Source organism: Amblyomma mixtum, chromosome 9 (assembly GCF_055824585.1).
Source record: "Amblyomma mixtum isolate Tamu chromosome 9, ASM5582458v1, whole genome shotgun sequence".
Taxonomy (NCBI): Eukaryota; Metazoa; Arthropoda; class Arachnida; order Ixodida; family Ixodidae; genus Amblyomma; species Amblyomma mixtum.
The window spans coordinates 123392313-123408471 of NC_143020.1; the positions used below are offsets into that span (position 1 = coordinate 123392313).

General features: G+C 45.6%; 2 protein-coding genes across 4 annotated transcripts in view; one reads left to right on the forward strand and one right to left on the reverse strand.

Annotated features, from left to right (window-relative positions):
• LOC149331069 (uncharacterized) overlaps positions 1-16159 on the forward strand; it is a 54924-nt gene that overhangs the window by 17989 nt on the left and 20776 nt on the right. The gene's annotated exons all lie outside the window — the stretch shown is intronic.
• Positions 14790-16159, reverse strand: part of LOC149331070 (uncharacterized) — a 49099-nt gene continuing 47729 nt past the window's right edge. Inside the window, exons 4-5 of one of the 3 annotated variants that reach the window (XM_089561805.1) lie at positions 15859-16038; positions 14790-15135 (exon numbers count right to left, since the gene is read on the reverse strand). In XM_089561805.1, coding sequence (XP_089417931.1) covers positions 14998-15135; positions 15859-16038 — 318 coding nt within the window. In that variant the 3' untranslated portion in view covers positions 14790-14997. Of the gene's footprint in view, positions 15136-15770; positions 16039-16159 lie in introns of those variants that run through there. The other 2 variants (XR_016285770.1, XM_089561806.1) reach the window with 2 other exon arrangements.

A 16159-nucleotide genomic window follows, 5' to 3' on the forward strand; every position in this document is an offset into this window, starting at 1 on the left:
CCAAAACAGGAGGAGGATGCGGGGGCGCACCATGGGGGGGCATCTGGCGACAGCGTGCGACGAGGGGCAAGTGGTCGTTAGGAGGAGGATGCGAGTGGTCGTTAGGAGGAGGATGCGGGGGCGCGCACACACAAAAGCAATAAGGGGACACAACAGACAGATTAAACAATATTTGCTGCAAAGTGCGCTTATGCGACCAGGATCTGTATGAGATGAATTTTTATTTTCTCCCGGAATGTTTTGTGATCAGTGCATGAAACGATGTCGTTAGGCTGTGAATTCGAGTGTTCTCGCGTTGGCAAAGAATGGGTTGTTGTAAGCATTCGTGCGGGCACCCTATGCGTGCTATCGGGTTTCCGTGACTGAGCCGTAAGGACGTTCGTAGTGACGTGGTTAATAGAGTGTGTCGTGTTCTCGTGCTATGACAAATGTATTGAGTAATCATAGGCGGGAAACGACAGGGCGTGACTCGGAGGGACTGCTTGAGGGCGGTGACGCCGGTTTCTCTTGAGTAACATGAAGTAATGAACCGAGCTGCACGATTTTGGATCGATTCCAAATCGACGGTGAGATATGATTGCCATGGGTGCCAGATGGATGATGCACACTATAATTTTGGCCGTACAAATGTTTCGTACGCCAGCTGTTTTATGTTAGGGGATGCAGATTTCAGATTACTTCTCTGGCAGCCAAGTGTGAGTGAAGTATCGGAGCAAATAGTTGTAATGTGGGTGACCCATGAAAATGATGGTGCGAGATGTACACCTAGGTGATTATAAGATATTGCAGCGGTGATCGGCACTGATGAGATACTGTTAGTGTGCACATGCGATATGGTTGGTTTGTGAGTGAAGGAAAATGATGTGCATTCAGATAGATGTAATGGCGCTCGCCATTTTTCGCACCATGATGCAATAACGTCAAGGTCCTGTTGCAAAACAAGGTTATCAGTCGGGATATTTATTGCATTATAAATGGCGAATCATGCGCGAAGACTCGTAATTTGCATTGAATGTTAGAGGGTAGGTCGTTAATGTATATTAAGAAAAGTAATGGTGATAGGCCGGCCCCTTGAGGGATACGTGATGTTACATCTCGTAAGGGTGACTACTGTAGATGTCATTTGCGGATTTGAACTTCGAGCGCTCTTTTAAAAAAATGTTCAAGCCAGCATAATTAGATTGGTAGGAATCCCGAGGCACGAAAGTTTCGCAAACAGACGATGATGAGATACGCATTCGAATGCCTTTGAAAAAGTCTAAAAAGATTGCATCTGTCTGGAGGTTATGGTCCATGTCCTTAAGTATGTGTTGGGTGAACACGGCCAGCTGTGTTTCACGTGAAAGCGATTTCCTGAAGCTATACTGATGCGGATAAAAGAGGTTAATTGAATCTAGGTGGGACATTGAGTTTGATGCTATAATGTTCCCTAGAAGTTTAGAATTTATGCTAGTAGGGGATATTATATGATAGCTGGGCATGCGCAATCACCTGTTTTGAAGATGGGAACAATTTGGGCTATCGTACGATCATCAGGAATACTTCCCGTGTGCAATGATGGGGTAGATATTAAACGTCTAATCTAATCTAATAAATCTAATCGAGCCGATTAGATTTATGTCTATAGGGTAGAGGATACACCAGAATTTGATGGGATTTGTTCTGAGAATAGATATAACAAGCCAGGAGATAAAAATTTGTCTTCCCTTTCATGATCCGGAATAGCGGTCACTACGTGACCTAGGTAGACGTATTGCCTTACCAGAGTACACGTTTCTTCCCTCCTTTATTACTTCTATTTCGGCGAGGTTCGGGTGTCTATCGAGACGTCAGGAAGTTAGAGCGGCATTTCCGTTCCTCAAAAACGAATGTTTTTATGCTGCGGAAAAAGTAACACTGGAAACTAGGCAGTTTTTTCGTGTAAGCTGGCCCTTGAGTCCGTGAAGTGTGCTGGGAAATCCGCGAGCGGCAGAAGGCCGAGTGTGCACTTGAGCACAAATCCGCTAATGCCAATCAGCTTTCGCAGATTAATGCGCTAAGCCGGCAAGCTTAGCGCGAGGAACCTTTCAATCGAAAGCCTTACTAGCTCAATTACGATAAAAACGGGCGGCGTATATTTTTTTATTCAGTTCCGATACTCCCATGGCCCACAGGGCATTATTGATTTGAGCGATACATAGAAACAAAAAATTCATTGGTTACAGGAGGGCATAACGCATACAGCAAAAAAAAAAAAAACACTACTGTGACACAATGAAAGATAATCAAGAGGAAGAAATGGGCTTGGGCAGGGCATGTAATGCGAAGGCAAGATAACCGCTGGTTCTTAAGGGTAACGGAGTGGATTCCAACAGAAAGCAAACGTAGCAGGGGACGGCAGAAAGTTAGGTGGGCGGATGAGATTAAGAAGTTTGCGGGGATACAGTGGCGCCAACTGACAAACGACAGGGTTAATTGGAGAGACATGGCAGAGGCCTTTGCCCTGCAGTGGGTGTAGTCAGGCTGATGATGAACTGGCGGAAATATGTCAGTCGATAAACCGAAGCACGAGAATGAATACATATGCCAAGAGGAAAAAATTCACACAAGGAGGCAAATGTTGAACACTCAGATGGGCACGTTATAGAAGGCTATAATGTAACAGAATGCATGGGTACAACCAAATGAAACGCAGAATAGAAAAATTCAAAAATGACTATGGTAAGCAATCATATACTGACATCTTCCTCTTGAACTCTTCAATCTCATTTCCGAGTAAAACTTGTGGTGGAAGGTGGTTCCACGCCGACGATGCATTTGGAATGAAAGAATTAATGCATATTGTTGTACAGCACCGGGGAACGCCAACTTTGCATGATCGATCAATGTGGGGTGAACCATATGTGCGTCGTCAGTGCATCTCGAAGAATTCAATTCATCCTGTAAATTTTGAAGAAACAGACACATGAGTGATACTGCCCTGCTAAGGAAAAGAGGGGTTAGGGACAATTATTTTTTTTATTTCATTGACCCTCGACAGCCCGTCATAGTTACGGGTGATAAGACGGGCAGCTCGGCTCTGTACTGCTTCAAGGTCATCAATAACATCATCAGCCTGACTACGGCCACTGCAGGGAAAAGGCCTCTCCCATGTCTCTCCAATTAATTCAAATAATCATAAATTACTTAGGTATTCTCCATTAACTCTTATCCCCAACTGCTCCCACTTCAGGCCCCAGAATACCTCCTGTAAACAGGCAGTGAATAGCAAAGGCGAGATCATGTCTCCCTGCCGGACACCCTTCCGTATTGGAATTTTATTGCTGACTTTATGGAGGACTATGGTAGATGTGCAATCGTTATAATTATCTTCCAATGTTTTCACATAAAACTCTTCTACACCCTTAATCCGCAATGCCTGAATGACAGCTGAGTTTTCTACCGAGTCGAATGCTTTCTCGTAATCGATGAACGCTATATATGGGGGCTGGTTATATTCTGCGCATTTCTCTATCACCTGATTGAGAGCGTGAATATGGTCTACCGTCCAGTATCCTTTACGAAAGCCTGCCTGATCATTTGGTTGATTGGCCCCGCCGCGGTGGCTCAGTGGTTACGGCGCTCGACTGCTGACCCGAAAGACGCGGGTTCGAATTTCGATGAAGGCGAAATTCTAGAGGCGCGTGTACCGTGCGATGTCACAGCACATTAAAGAACCCCAGGTGATCGAGATCTCCGGAGCCCTTCACTACGGCGTCCCTCATAGCCTGAGTCGCTTTGGGACGTCAAACCCCAATAAACCAAACCAACAATTTGGTTGATGTAAGTCTATGGTTGTCCTGACCCTATTAGCATAACAGAGTTAGCATATTCGAATTTAGCGCGGACACGTGACTTGTACACAAGAAGCTTGACAGGTGCCGGTGCTAAATAAAAATTAAATTTCAGATGTCCAAGCATGCGGTTAGAATGACGCCGAGATGTTTGTAAGATGTTAGGGGTGTCAGAATAGAAAAAGAAATAAAATAGGAAACGTAGCATGAATTTCTGCGACGAAAATGTGCATTACATTACACATAGCCGCGTTAAGCGTCATTTGCCATTGCGAACACCAATTAGAGATAGGTATTAGCTTTGCCTGGAGTGATGGAACGTCGTCTGCAAAGAGTCCTATTGAAGATGTTACATTTTTAGGGAAGTCGGTAATGTATAGAAATGCATTAGTGTGTGTGCAGTGGCACATGGTACGAAAACTCCCAACAATGGCAAGAAGAATAGGGTAGCGTCGAAACAGAAGCTTGAAAGAAAGCGAACATTAATTCATAGAAAAGGAGACGTCAAGGACTTGAAAAATTACAGGCTGGTCAGTTTACTGTCCGTTGCCTATAAGGTATTTACTGAAGTAATCGCTATTAGTAGGTATAACCTTAGATTTCAGTCAACTGAATGATCAAGCAGGCTTTTGAAAAGAACACTTCACACAGACCATATTCATACTATTGATCAGGTGATAGAGAAATGAGCAGAATATAACCAAACCCTATATATACCGGGTGTCCCAGCTAAATGTAACCAAACTTTTAAAAAAGGCGAAGTGTCATAGTCTAGTGAAACCAACTGAGAGTTGTTCATAAGTCGCGTGGCCTAGTCTTGAGTATTTCTTCGCCCTTCAAAGTTAATTAATTAGATAAGTTTAATTAGCTAACTTTTTAATTATTGACTTCAAGAAGAAAGTGTCAATACAAAAGTTTTAGATCACCTCGAAAAACCGCTAGTAGTGCTGTTTCTGTCAAGTTACGATTTACGTAGATTCATTTATTGGCATTAAAAGAAAGTTGTCACGTGACCAGCTGCTCGCTCACTTCTCTGCCCCAATGTGCACCCAAAGTCTCATCGAGGAGAGGACTTCAGAAAAAATGGATTTTATTCTTTAAGGCGCGTCTTGGGACGTTGAAGTGGCACAGTTGTCATGTGGAAGCTTTTCCTTATTGTGCGGGTTATGGTTAAAGGCTGGTAAAAAAACTGCTTTACGTAAATATTACTTTGCTGCAAATGTCTCAGTAAGCTGTTTCTCAAAGCGATCTAGAACTTCTCCATTGACACCGTGATCCTCAAGTCAATAATTAAAAAGTTAGTTAATTAAGCTTAACTAATTCGTCAACCTTGAAGAACGAAAAAATACTGCAGACTAGGTCACGCGACTATAAACAACCCTCATTTGGTTTCAGACGGCTAGGCCACCGTGTGTTTTTTAAAAGCTTGGTTACATTTAGCTGGTATATCGGGTATATCGCGTTAATTGATTACGAGAAAGCGTTTGACTGAGTGGAAATCTCAGCTGTCGTGCAGCAATTGTGGATTAAGGGTGTAGAAGAGTGTTATGTGAAAATATTGGAAGATATCTATAACAACTGCAAAGCTACCGCATTCCTCTATAAGGTCAGCAATAAAATTCCAATAAGGAAGTGTGTGAGGCAGGGAGACACGATTCCGCAAATGCTATTCACCGCCTGTTTGCACGAGGTATTCCGATGCCTGATTTGGGAACAGTTGGGGATAAGACAGGGTTAATTTGAGGGACATGGCAGAGGCCTTTGCCTTGCAGTAGTCGTAGTCAGGTTGATGATGAGGATGTATGAGACCAAAAATGGCTCAGAATACGGTTCTGTGAGCAGGAAGTTAAAATTTGAGAATCGTAAGTCATTAGCATACATAAATCAGGCGGTCATTCCAGGCGAACTCAGTGTCAAGTAAGGCATCCGAACATTTAAAAGATGAGCCATACGGAACCAGCGAGCGAGTGCAACAGTAGTGGAAGAGTTAAACTTTTTTCAAATGATTGTGGAAAGAGATAAGCTGTTTTAGAGACGTTCACACTAACTGCATTTTGCATTTGGGAGCTTGCGACTGAGAAGCGGTAACCTTGAGTGGAGTGTATGCAAGTAGTATCCGATCCACAGATGTCACTGCCTTCCTAAGTCACCCAGGAGATGAAGTGAAAAGCATGATCAATGAGTTAGACAGTCAGTGTAGAACGGGTCATGAGTGGATAATAACTAGAAGAATAAGAATGGGGTGGAGCGCTTATGGCAGGTTTTCTCAGATTATGAATGGCGGTTTACGAAATCCCAATTGGTACAAGGCGCAAGGGTGGACAGGACGAACGAAGAACGAACACGGACAAGGGGGGGGGGGGGGGGAGATAAATGAAAAAAAAAAACTTTATTGTAAGAGAAATTCGGGGCACGCCCCAGGGTCCCCGCACGACACCACTGCACTCAAGTGTTATGATCCTAAGGTCGATAACACTGGCAGCCCAGCCGGGTCTCCCAGTCCTGCCATGTCTTGAGGTTCTCTAGGTCCCACGGGGGAGGGTCCGCCGGGCAGACGCGAAGGGTTCTGAGCATAGGGAAGGAGTGAAGGGAGAGAGTGTGTAGTCTGTACCAGAGTGTTGCTTGTTTGTTATCTAGGGAGGGGTGGGGAGGGGGCAGAACTGGCGTGAGGCCCTGTAGGCCTACGTCAGCACGCTGAACGAGTGCATGCGCTTCTCCGTGAATCCCCGATCCGAGACCACCTGAGCCCGGTCTAAAGAACCTCGGGCTAAATGGTTGGCGGCCTCGTATCCGGGATTCCCGGAGTACGCAGGCACCCATATCAGCTCCATTTGGCGGGGTGGGGGTGCATCGGGCGAGTCCAGTATGCCAAAAGCAGGGACTTAGACTCGGTATCGAGCAGAATTTAGAATCGCAGTTTTAGAGTCACTTAAAATGTACCGGGCTTCCGTGCGGGTGATATCAAGCGCAGTGGCGGCTTCCTCTGCAGCCTCTGGGGAAGTGTCTGGAGGGAGAGGTAGTGTGAGGAGGCCACCACACCCGCTGTCGCTTCATCATCCGTGCAGGCAGCGTCCACCCATACGGCGTCTGGCTCGGAGCCGTACGCTCGATGGAGTGCCATCGCACGTGTTCTGCGGCGCTGGTCATAGTGGGACGAGTGCATATTCCTCGGAGCTTCTTTCGCTGTTACTTGAGACAATGGGACGGTCGGGACGGTTTGGTTTGTGAATTTTCGAGAGGAGGTAGAACCGTGCGGGGACTGGTCTGGCCGGTGTGTCATTGCTTTAAACATATCCTGGGACATCTTTTGTTTTTGAAGGAGAGATGTTATCTGATTGTTAACTTCGACTTCGAAGTCTCCTATGGGGTCGCCAGTGAGTTCAGTGTAAAAGTTTTTATTTTGGAATTGTCAGAAACCTTCCTTTAAGTAATCGGTCTTGTCCTTAACAACGATAGTGTCGCCTTGGTCCACAGGCTTGATGACTTAAGGGGTTGTTGTGGGCTGCTTTTGGTTTAGATTTTGAATATGATGATAGGAAATGCTATTGAATACCAGTGATGTATACATATGTAAATGTTTACCTCTGTGTTTGGCTGGAATCCATGATTTGCCGGGTGTCCCTGGTACGTTCATTTCATGGTCTGTTTCGCGGTTTTGGAAACACTCACGCAAGCGTAAGTTCCATGCGAACTTATCTGGATCCTGGTATAATTGGAACTGACTAAATTTCTCCCGTCATGGGGTAGAAGGTTAGACACGTAGAGAGGAACTCATTCCGATGATTTGAGTGCCAGGCTGGATACGTTCACCATGTTATCAGATCTAATGGAAGACTCGCTATTAATAGTCGCGCAGTTCTTCTCAGGGCTGACGTGTTTCTAGTAGGAGGCAGGGAACGGGGCACTGTTGTGACACCAGCCTGCCTGGGTTTCCTAAGTACTTTCGTTCTTCGAATTTCTTTTCCTTAATTATTTCTGTCGCCGTGAGATCCGGTTAGCGACGGGTATGCTCCAATTCGATTGTTTTTCGTTGACTGTGCCGTATAAGTAGGTCTGCAATGCATACTGAACGGTTGCGTAGAATACCTCTCCACTCAGGCTTCTCGTCGGCATTAAGAGCGGGGTTAGTTGCAACCGCAAACCGTTTGGTACGTTTCCCTCTCATCATCATCATCGCTCAATCTTGTCTTCGGAGGCGTGGCCGCCATTCTTGCAGATTGTGAATAAGGGTATTTCACCTAAGACTCTGCACAGTTTTTAAGAATATGCTCTAAGCTAGAGGAGGGCTTCTACCCGACAGCACCTCGTGCCGGCAATAATTGGGGGTTGCATAAAAAAAAAAAGAAATCGTGTCATGCCAGCCGTTTGCCGCGGAATGTTCCGGGTGGTGTCATAGGATTCAGCGCGTCGTGCAGCATAAACTCACTATTATTACTATCAGTATCGATCGATTAAGCAGTTGAAACAATTTTAAAAAAATGCAAAATCTGTTCAAAGGTGCCAAACTGACCAGAATGGAAAGCCTAACCAACTATACCGGGTGTTTTTTTAGAAGGCCCAAAATTTAAAAAAAAGGTAAATTGCTTTAGATTTATTTTAGCACTGGGGCTATACTGGAGGCTACGGCGGGCGCCAGGAAAACTGCTTTAATTAGTTCGCTGATTAACTAAATATGTTAATTAACATTTCTAATTTTTGTTTTAGGGGCTATGTTGTATTCGCAGAATTGGAGATCGTCCTCTGAACAGTCGAACCGAGAAAAAACAATTTCAATTAAAAATTTTACACGCACGTTAAGAGGCGCGAAAAATTCAGCCTGGTAGGCATCTTCCCACCGTAACGCAGCGGCGGGAGCGCCTCTGACGTAGTTCACTGCGCCCTGCGCTATCGCTGCTTATCTCGCTTCGCTCCGCGGCCTCTCGGAATGCCGCGCTGGAACAAAAACGCATTGGGCGCATTTGTTTTTCAGTCCCGGACTGTCCGGGACTACTTGCGGACTCGAGTCCGGTATTTGTTTTTCTCGGGCAGCCCGAAAGCTCCGCCCACCTGCTTGCATCGCCATAGCAACGCGTTCGTTTTTAGCCTATGGCAGTCCGCGGGCTGCTTGGGGCTGCTGAGAAGGGAGCAGACGAGAGATGCGCGCCGCGCTGGCAGCCATATTAAGTTAAACTCCGTGTGCATTTTGAGTGCTTTTCGTGTCCCTGGAGGTCGATATCATGCGTTAAACCTTCACATGAGCTCCGTAGCTCCTCTCTGAGCCATCGCAAGACTTTTTGTTCTTGCATCTTCGTTTATTTTCTTGAAATCCACCGCACACGGACGCGCGTTCGGAGCTGCGAGCGCGTATTGTTTGCTCGTGTCGTCAAGAGGTTCTTGTTCGCTTGTTTTGCCACATGCTGTCTGTACGCTTACCTGAAAGCATCGCAGGTGAACCACTCGTATACTGGAGCAGCTATAGAGCTTGTTGTCAACATTTTTGCGGAGGCTTTCGTCTATCCGCCTTTCCGCAACGAGTTGGGCTACTTTGTGCGAACTTCGCCGCAAGCAGTAGCGGCGAGCATACCTCCGAAGCTGAGTTCTGTAATGCACCTACGCTAAGCTGACAGTACAGTCTTTAAATCGACTCAGTATCATGATCGAGCGCACGGCGTTGCTTCGGCGTCGTAGTGGCCGTGGCTTGCATCGTCTGCTAGCAGATGACAGCGTCCTTGTACGGTAACCGAGGGGGAGCCCGACTCTGGCGCCGTGTTCGAAAGCAGCCTATGGCAAGTAGGTCATGTGACCATGACGCTTTTCCTGTCCGAGCGGAAGCCGAGACCTGCCAGCAAGTAGTCCGGGACTGGAAAAACAAATGCGGCCATTGACACAAAGTGCAGGGCGGAGCGAGCTACGTCACAGGCGCTCACAGACGCTGTGTTACAGTGTGAAGCTGCCTACCAGGGTGACTTTTTCTCGCTTCGTTACGCGCGCAAAAAATTTTTGCATGAAAATCTTTTTTCTTGGCTGGACTGTTTGCAAGACGATCTACAATTCTGCTAATACAACATATCCCCTAAAATAAAAGTTAATTAGCGTATTCAGTTAATCAGCGAACTAATTAAAGTAGCTTGCCTCTTACCTGCTGTCCGCCGTAGCCCTCGGTATAGCCCCAGGGTTAAAATAAATCTAAAGGAATTTACCTTTCTTTAAAAATTTTGAACCTCTAAAAAAAAACACCCGGTATGCTATCGCGCCACCTTCAAGGTGGAGCTCAAGTGTCCTCTGCAATATTTTATTCGGCATCGGAGTGTTAGCTTTCAGTATCAACCAGCATGCTGCTGCAGGTACCGTAGAAGTCCGCAATAGCAACCAAACACTGACAAGAAATCCGAAAGGCACCACGAACACTTTTTTTTTTTATTGGACGTTTTGTTTATCATGAACGTTCATGGAACGAAACGTCCAGTAAAAAAAAAGAGCGTGTGTACGTGGTGTCTCTCGGACGTCTCATCAGTGTGTGGTTGCTGTGGACTTCTGCGGTGCCTGCAGCAGCGTGCGCACTCCTCCCGCGAATGCGGAATGATCAGAGGAAAAAAAAAAAAGAACCGTCCTCCCACGGGAACACCTCCGCTGGAGCAACGGGCATCCGCCCTCTGGATACCCGGGGGACAGCGAGAAGAAGAGATGTGCTTTTAAGCACAGATCCTCCCCTTGTCCTCCACACACGGCGGCCGAGCTGTGACGCTGGTGGGACCACCAGGCACCGTTTTTTTTCTACAGCGATCTGCTGTGCCGGCGCTGGGAATCGAACCAACGTCGGTGGGGATATTCGCCCAAGCATTGCCAACTGGCGCGCTAACCACTCGGCTACCGTGCGGCTCTGGCTTTTGACGGCGTCGGCGAGTGCTGATAGAAGGGAAGCGAAGCAGGCCGAAACTGAGCATGCGGGGGGGGGGGGGGGGGGGGGAGGAGGATGCGGTTATCTCGAGATCGGGCGTGCCAGCAGAAACATGCTACGCGTCGAACGTGGAGCGGCCGCACTAGTGTGGAAGTGCGATACCGCGTGGGGCACCAGCCCCGTCATGGTATTTCGTCCGTGCAGATGAAAGAGAGTTGGGAATGCGAAAGCCGCAACCTGAAACTCGATTGGTGCCATGTAAGCGTTGATGGGACTAACATGGCAGGGAGTACATCGCTGTACACATGCAGCCAAAGCGTTGAAGCCCTGTGTACTGTTTATTAAATATAATACAGATTTCTGGCCCTTGCAGCCGGACCGAAGCGGAAAAAATATCGCGAGAAATGAACGCTCACACGTAATCTTGTTGCACTAACCCAAAGAGGCACCAAAACAGGAAAAGGGCAAATTGGTCGAAAGAGACCAGTTACACTGTCCAGTGTCTGAAATGGGAAGTGAACAGTGTGTACTGAATATATGGGACACATCACATCGTCTAGTGTCTGAAATGGAAAATCAACAACGTATACTGATTGAAAGAGACCAGTTGCACTGTCTAGTGTCTAAAATGGAAAATGAAGAGTGTATACTGAACGAAAGAGACCAGTCACACTGTCTAGTGTCTGAAATGGAAAATGAACAGTGTATACTGAATACATGAAACCCATCACACTGTTTAGTACCTCAAATGAAAAATGAACAGTGTATACTGAACGAAAGAGACCAGTTACACAGCTTAGTGTCTGAAAAGGAAAATGAACAGTGTATACTGAATACATGAAACCCATCACACTGTCTAGTACCTCAAATGAAAAATGAACAGTGTATACTGAACGAAAGAGACCAGTTACACAGCTTAGTGTCTGAAAAGGAAAATGAACAGTGTATACTGAATACATGAAACCCATCACACTGTCTAGTACCTCAAATGAAAAATGAACAGTGTATACTGAACGAAAGAGACCAGTTCCACAGTCTAGTGTCTGAAAAGGAAAATGAACAGTGTATACTGAATACATGAAACCCATCACACTGTCTAGTACCTCAAATGAAAAATGAACAGTGTATACTGAACGAAAGAGACCAGTTACACAGCCTAGTGTCTGAAATGGAAAATGAACAGTGTATACTGAACGAAAGAGACCAGTTACACAGCCTAGTGTCTGAAATGGAAAATGAACAGTGTATACTGAACGAAAGAGACCAGTTACACAGCCTAGTGTCTGAAATGGAAAATGAACAGTGTATACTGAACGAAAGAGACCAGTTACACAGCCTAGTGTCTGAAATGGAAAATGAACAGTGTATACTGAACGAAAGAGACCAGTTACACAGCCTAGTGTCTGAAATGGAAAATGAACAGTGTATACTGAACGAAAGAGACCAGTTACACAGCCTAGTGTCTGAAATGGAAAATGAACAGTGTATACTGAACGAAAGAGACCAGTTACACAGCCTAGTGTCTGAAATGGAAAATGAACAGTGTATACTGAACGAAAGAGACCAGTTACACAGCCTAGTGTCTGAAATGGAAAATGAACAGTGTATACTGAACGAAAGAGACCAGTTACACAGCCTAGTGTCTGAAATGGAAAATGAACAGTGTATACTGAACGAAAGAGACCAGTTACACAGCCTAGTGTCTGAAATGGAAAATGAACAGTGTATACTGAACGAAAGAGACCAGTTACACAGCCTAGTGTCTGAAATGGAAAATGAACAGTGTATACTGAACGAAAGAGACCAGTTACACAGCCTAGTGTCTGAAATGGAAAATGAACAGTGTATACTGAACGAAAGAGACCAGTTACACAGCCTAGTGTCTGAAATGGAAAATGAACAGTGTATACTGAACGAAAGAGACCAGTTACACAGCCTAGTGTCTGAAATGGAAAATGAACAGTGTATACTGAACGAAAGAGACCAGTTACACAGCCTAGTGTCTGAAATGGAAAATGAACAGTGTATACTGAACGAAAGAGACCAGTTACACAGCCTAGTGTCTGAAATGGAAAATGAACAGTGTATACTGAACGAAAGAGACCAGTTACACAGCCTAGTGTCTGAAATGGAAAATGAACAGTGTATACTGAACGAAAGAGACCAGTTACACAGCCTAGTGTCTGAAATGGAAAATGAACAGTGTATACTGAACGAAAGAGACCAGTTACACAGCCTAGTGTCTGAAATGGAAAATGAACAGTGTATACTGAACGAAAGAGACCAGTTACACAGTCTAGTGTCTGAAATGGAAAATGAACAGTGTATACTGAACGAAAGAGACCAGTTACACAGACTAGTGTCTGAAATGGAAAATGAACAGTGTATACTGAACGAAAGAGACCAGTTACACAGACTAGTGTCTGAAATGGAAAATGAACAGTGTATACTGAACGAAAGAGACCAGTTACACAGACTAGTGTCTGAAATGGAAAATGAACAGTGTATACTGAACGAAAGAGACCAGTTACACAGACTAGTGTCTGAAATGGAAAATGAACAGTGTATACTGAACGAAAGAGACCAGTTACACAGACTAGTGTCTGAAATGGAAAATGAACAGTGTATACTGAACGAAAGAGACCAGTTACACAGACTAGTGTCTGAAATGGAAAATGAACAGTGTATACTGAACGAAAGAGACCAGTTACACAGACTAGTGTCTGAAATGGAAAATGAACAGTGTATACTGAACGAAAGAGACCAGTTACACAGACTAGTGTCTGAAATGGAAAATGAACAGTGTATACTGAACGAAAGAGACCAGTTACACAGACTAGTGTCTGAAATGGAAAATGAACAGTGTATACTGAACGAAAGAGACCAGTTACACAGTCTAGTGTCTGAAATGGAAAATGAACAGTGAATACTGAACGAAAGAGACCAGTTCCACAGTCTAGTGTCTGAAATGGAAAATGAACAGTGAATACTGAACGAAAGAGACCAGTTCCACAGTCTAGTGTCTGAAATGGAAAATAAAGAGTGTATACTGAACGAAAGAGACCAGTTCCACAGTCTAGTGTCTGAAATGGAAAATAAAGAGTGTATACTGAACGAAAGAGACCAGTTCCACAGTCTAGTGTCTGAAATGGAAAATAAAGAGTGTATACTGAACGAAAGAGACCAGTTCCACAGTCTAGTGTCTGAAATGGAAAATAAAGAGTGTATACTGAACGAAAGAGACCAGTTACACAGTCTGGTGTCTGAAATGGAAAATGAACAGTGAATACTGAACGAAAGAGACCAGTTCCACAGTCTAGTGTCTGAAATGGAAAATAAAGAGTGTATACTGAACGAAAGAGACCAGTTCCACAGTCTAGTGTCTGAAATGGAAAATAAAGAGTGTATACTGAACGAAAGAGACCAGTTACACAGTCTGGTGTCTGAAATGGAAAATGAACAGTGAATACTGAACGAAAGAGACCAGTTACACAGCCTAGTGTCTGAAATGGAAAATGAACAGTGTATACTGAACGAAAGAGACCAGTTACACAGTCTAGTGTCTGAAATGGAAAATAAAGAGTGTATACTGAACGAAAGAGACCAGTTACACAGTCTAGTGTCTGAAATGGAAAATAAAGAGTGTATACTGAACGAAAGAGACCAGTTCCACAGTCTAGTGTCTGAAATGGAAAATAAAGAGTGTATACTGAACGAAAGAGACCAGTTCCACAGTCTAGTGTCTGAAATGGAAAATAAAGAGTGTATACTGAACGAAAGAGACCAGTTACACAGTCTAGTGTCTGAAATGGAAAATGAACAGTGAATACTGAACGAAAGAGACCAGTTACACAGCCTAGTGTCTGAAATGGAAAATGAACAGTGAATACTGAACGAAAAAGACCAGTTACACAGTCTAGTATCTGAAATAGAAAATAAAGAGTGTATACCGAATTCATTATATCCATTACACAGTCTAGTGTCTGAAATGGAAAATGAACAGTGTATACTGAACGAAAGAGACCAGTTACACTGTCTAGTACCTGAAATGGAAAATAAAGAGTGTATACCGAATACATGATATCCATTACACTGTCTAGTACCTGAAATGGAAAATGAACAGTGCATACTGAACGAAAGAGACCAGTTACACAGTCTAGTGTCTCAAATGGAAAGTGAACAGTGTATAATGAATAAATGAAACGCATCACACTCTGTCTAGCACCTGAAATCCTACGAACTCCTGCGAATTTGAAGTGGTCTCTCGCGATGGCACTGCCGTTGTAACCTTGTGTTTCTTGCAGTAACTTATATCCTGCTGTCCCTTCGTGCAGGTGTGAAAGAGCACTCCACGCTGGGTAGTGGCCCCACCGCGACCAATGTCCACGCACCTCCTTGTCCTCGGCCTGGGACTGAAATCTCCGCTCCTCCCATCCGTGCCACTGCCTGCGAGGGTGGAGATTACATATGGTCGTTGCAACTCCGATGACGCATTCCTCATTCAATGCACGTGACACTGCCATTTTTAGTACGGCAGCATCTCTGTGCGGTAGGCCACGCACATGCCAGAAACTGTCTGCCATTCACGAATCATTAATTACCAGGAGGTTACATACGTTTCGCTCCCAGAAACAACGCTCCTTTGCGCGCGCCATTACCGACAGGTCCCTTCCCGACCTGTCAATCTCACCGATACGGGGCACCAGGAATCCCACATGTAACAACCCTCCAACGCTTTTGCGTGCTACTGTATACGTACGCTAAAGCATCCCACAAGTTTTTGGCTTGCGCTTCTACACCTACAACAAAGCCATACCCGTTCAAAAGGTTCCCGGCCATCTTGCCTCGCCGCGCGGCTACCTTTTTCACCGCCGAACAATCGCACCGATCGTGTTTAAAGTTGCGGCTTTGGCATTCCGACCTTTCTTTTATCTGCACGGACGAACCACCATGACGGGGCTGGTGCCCCACGCGCTATCGCACTTCCGCCCTAGTGCGGCCGCTCCACGCCCGATGGCGAGATAACCCCATCCCCCGCGCATGCTCGCTTTCGGTCTTCTTCGCTTCCCTTCTATCAGCACTCGCGGACGCCGACAAGAAACAGAGCCGCACGGTAGCCGAGTGGTTAGCGCGCCAGTTGGCAATGCTTGGGCGAATATCCCCACCGACCTTGGTTCGATTCCCAGCGCAGGCACAGCGGATCGCTGTCGAAAAAACTGCGGCTGGTGATCCCACCAGCGTCACAGCTCGGCCGCCGTGTGTGGAGGACAAGGGGAGGATCTGTGCTTTTTCGCACAGCTCTTCTTCTCGCTGTCCCCCGGGTATCCAGAGGGCGGATGCCCGTTGCTCCTGCGGAGGTTTCCCCAGGGGAGGAAGTTTCTTTTTTTCTTTCCCATCGTTCCGCATTCAAGGGAGGAGTGCGCACGCTGCTGCAGGCACCGCAGAAGTCCGCAGCAACCACACACTGACG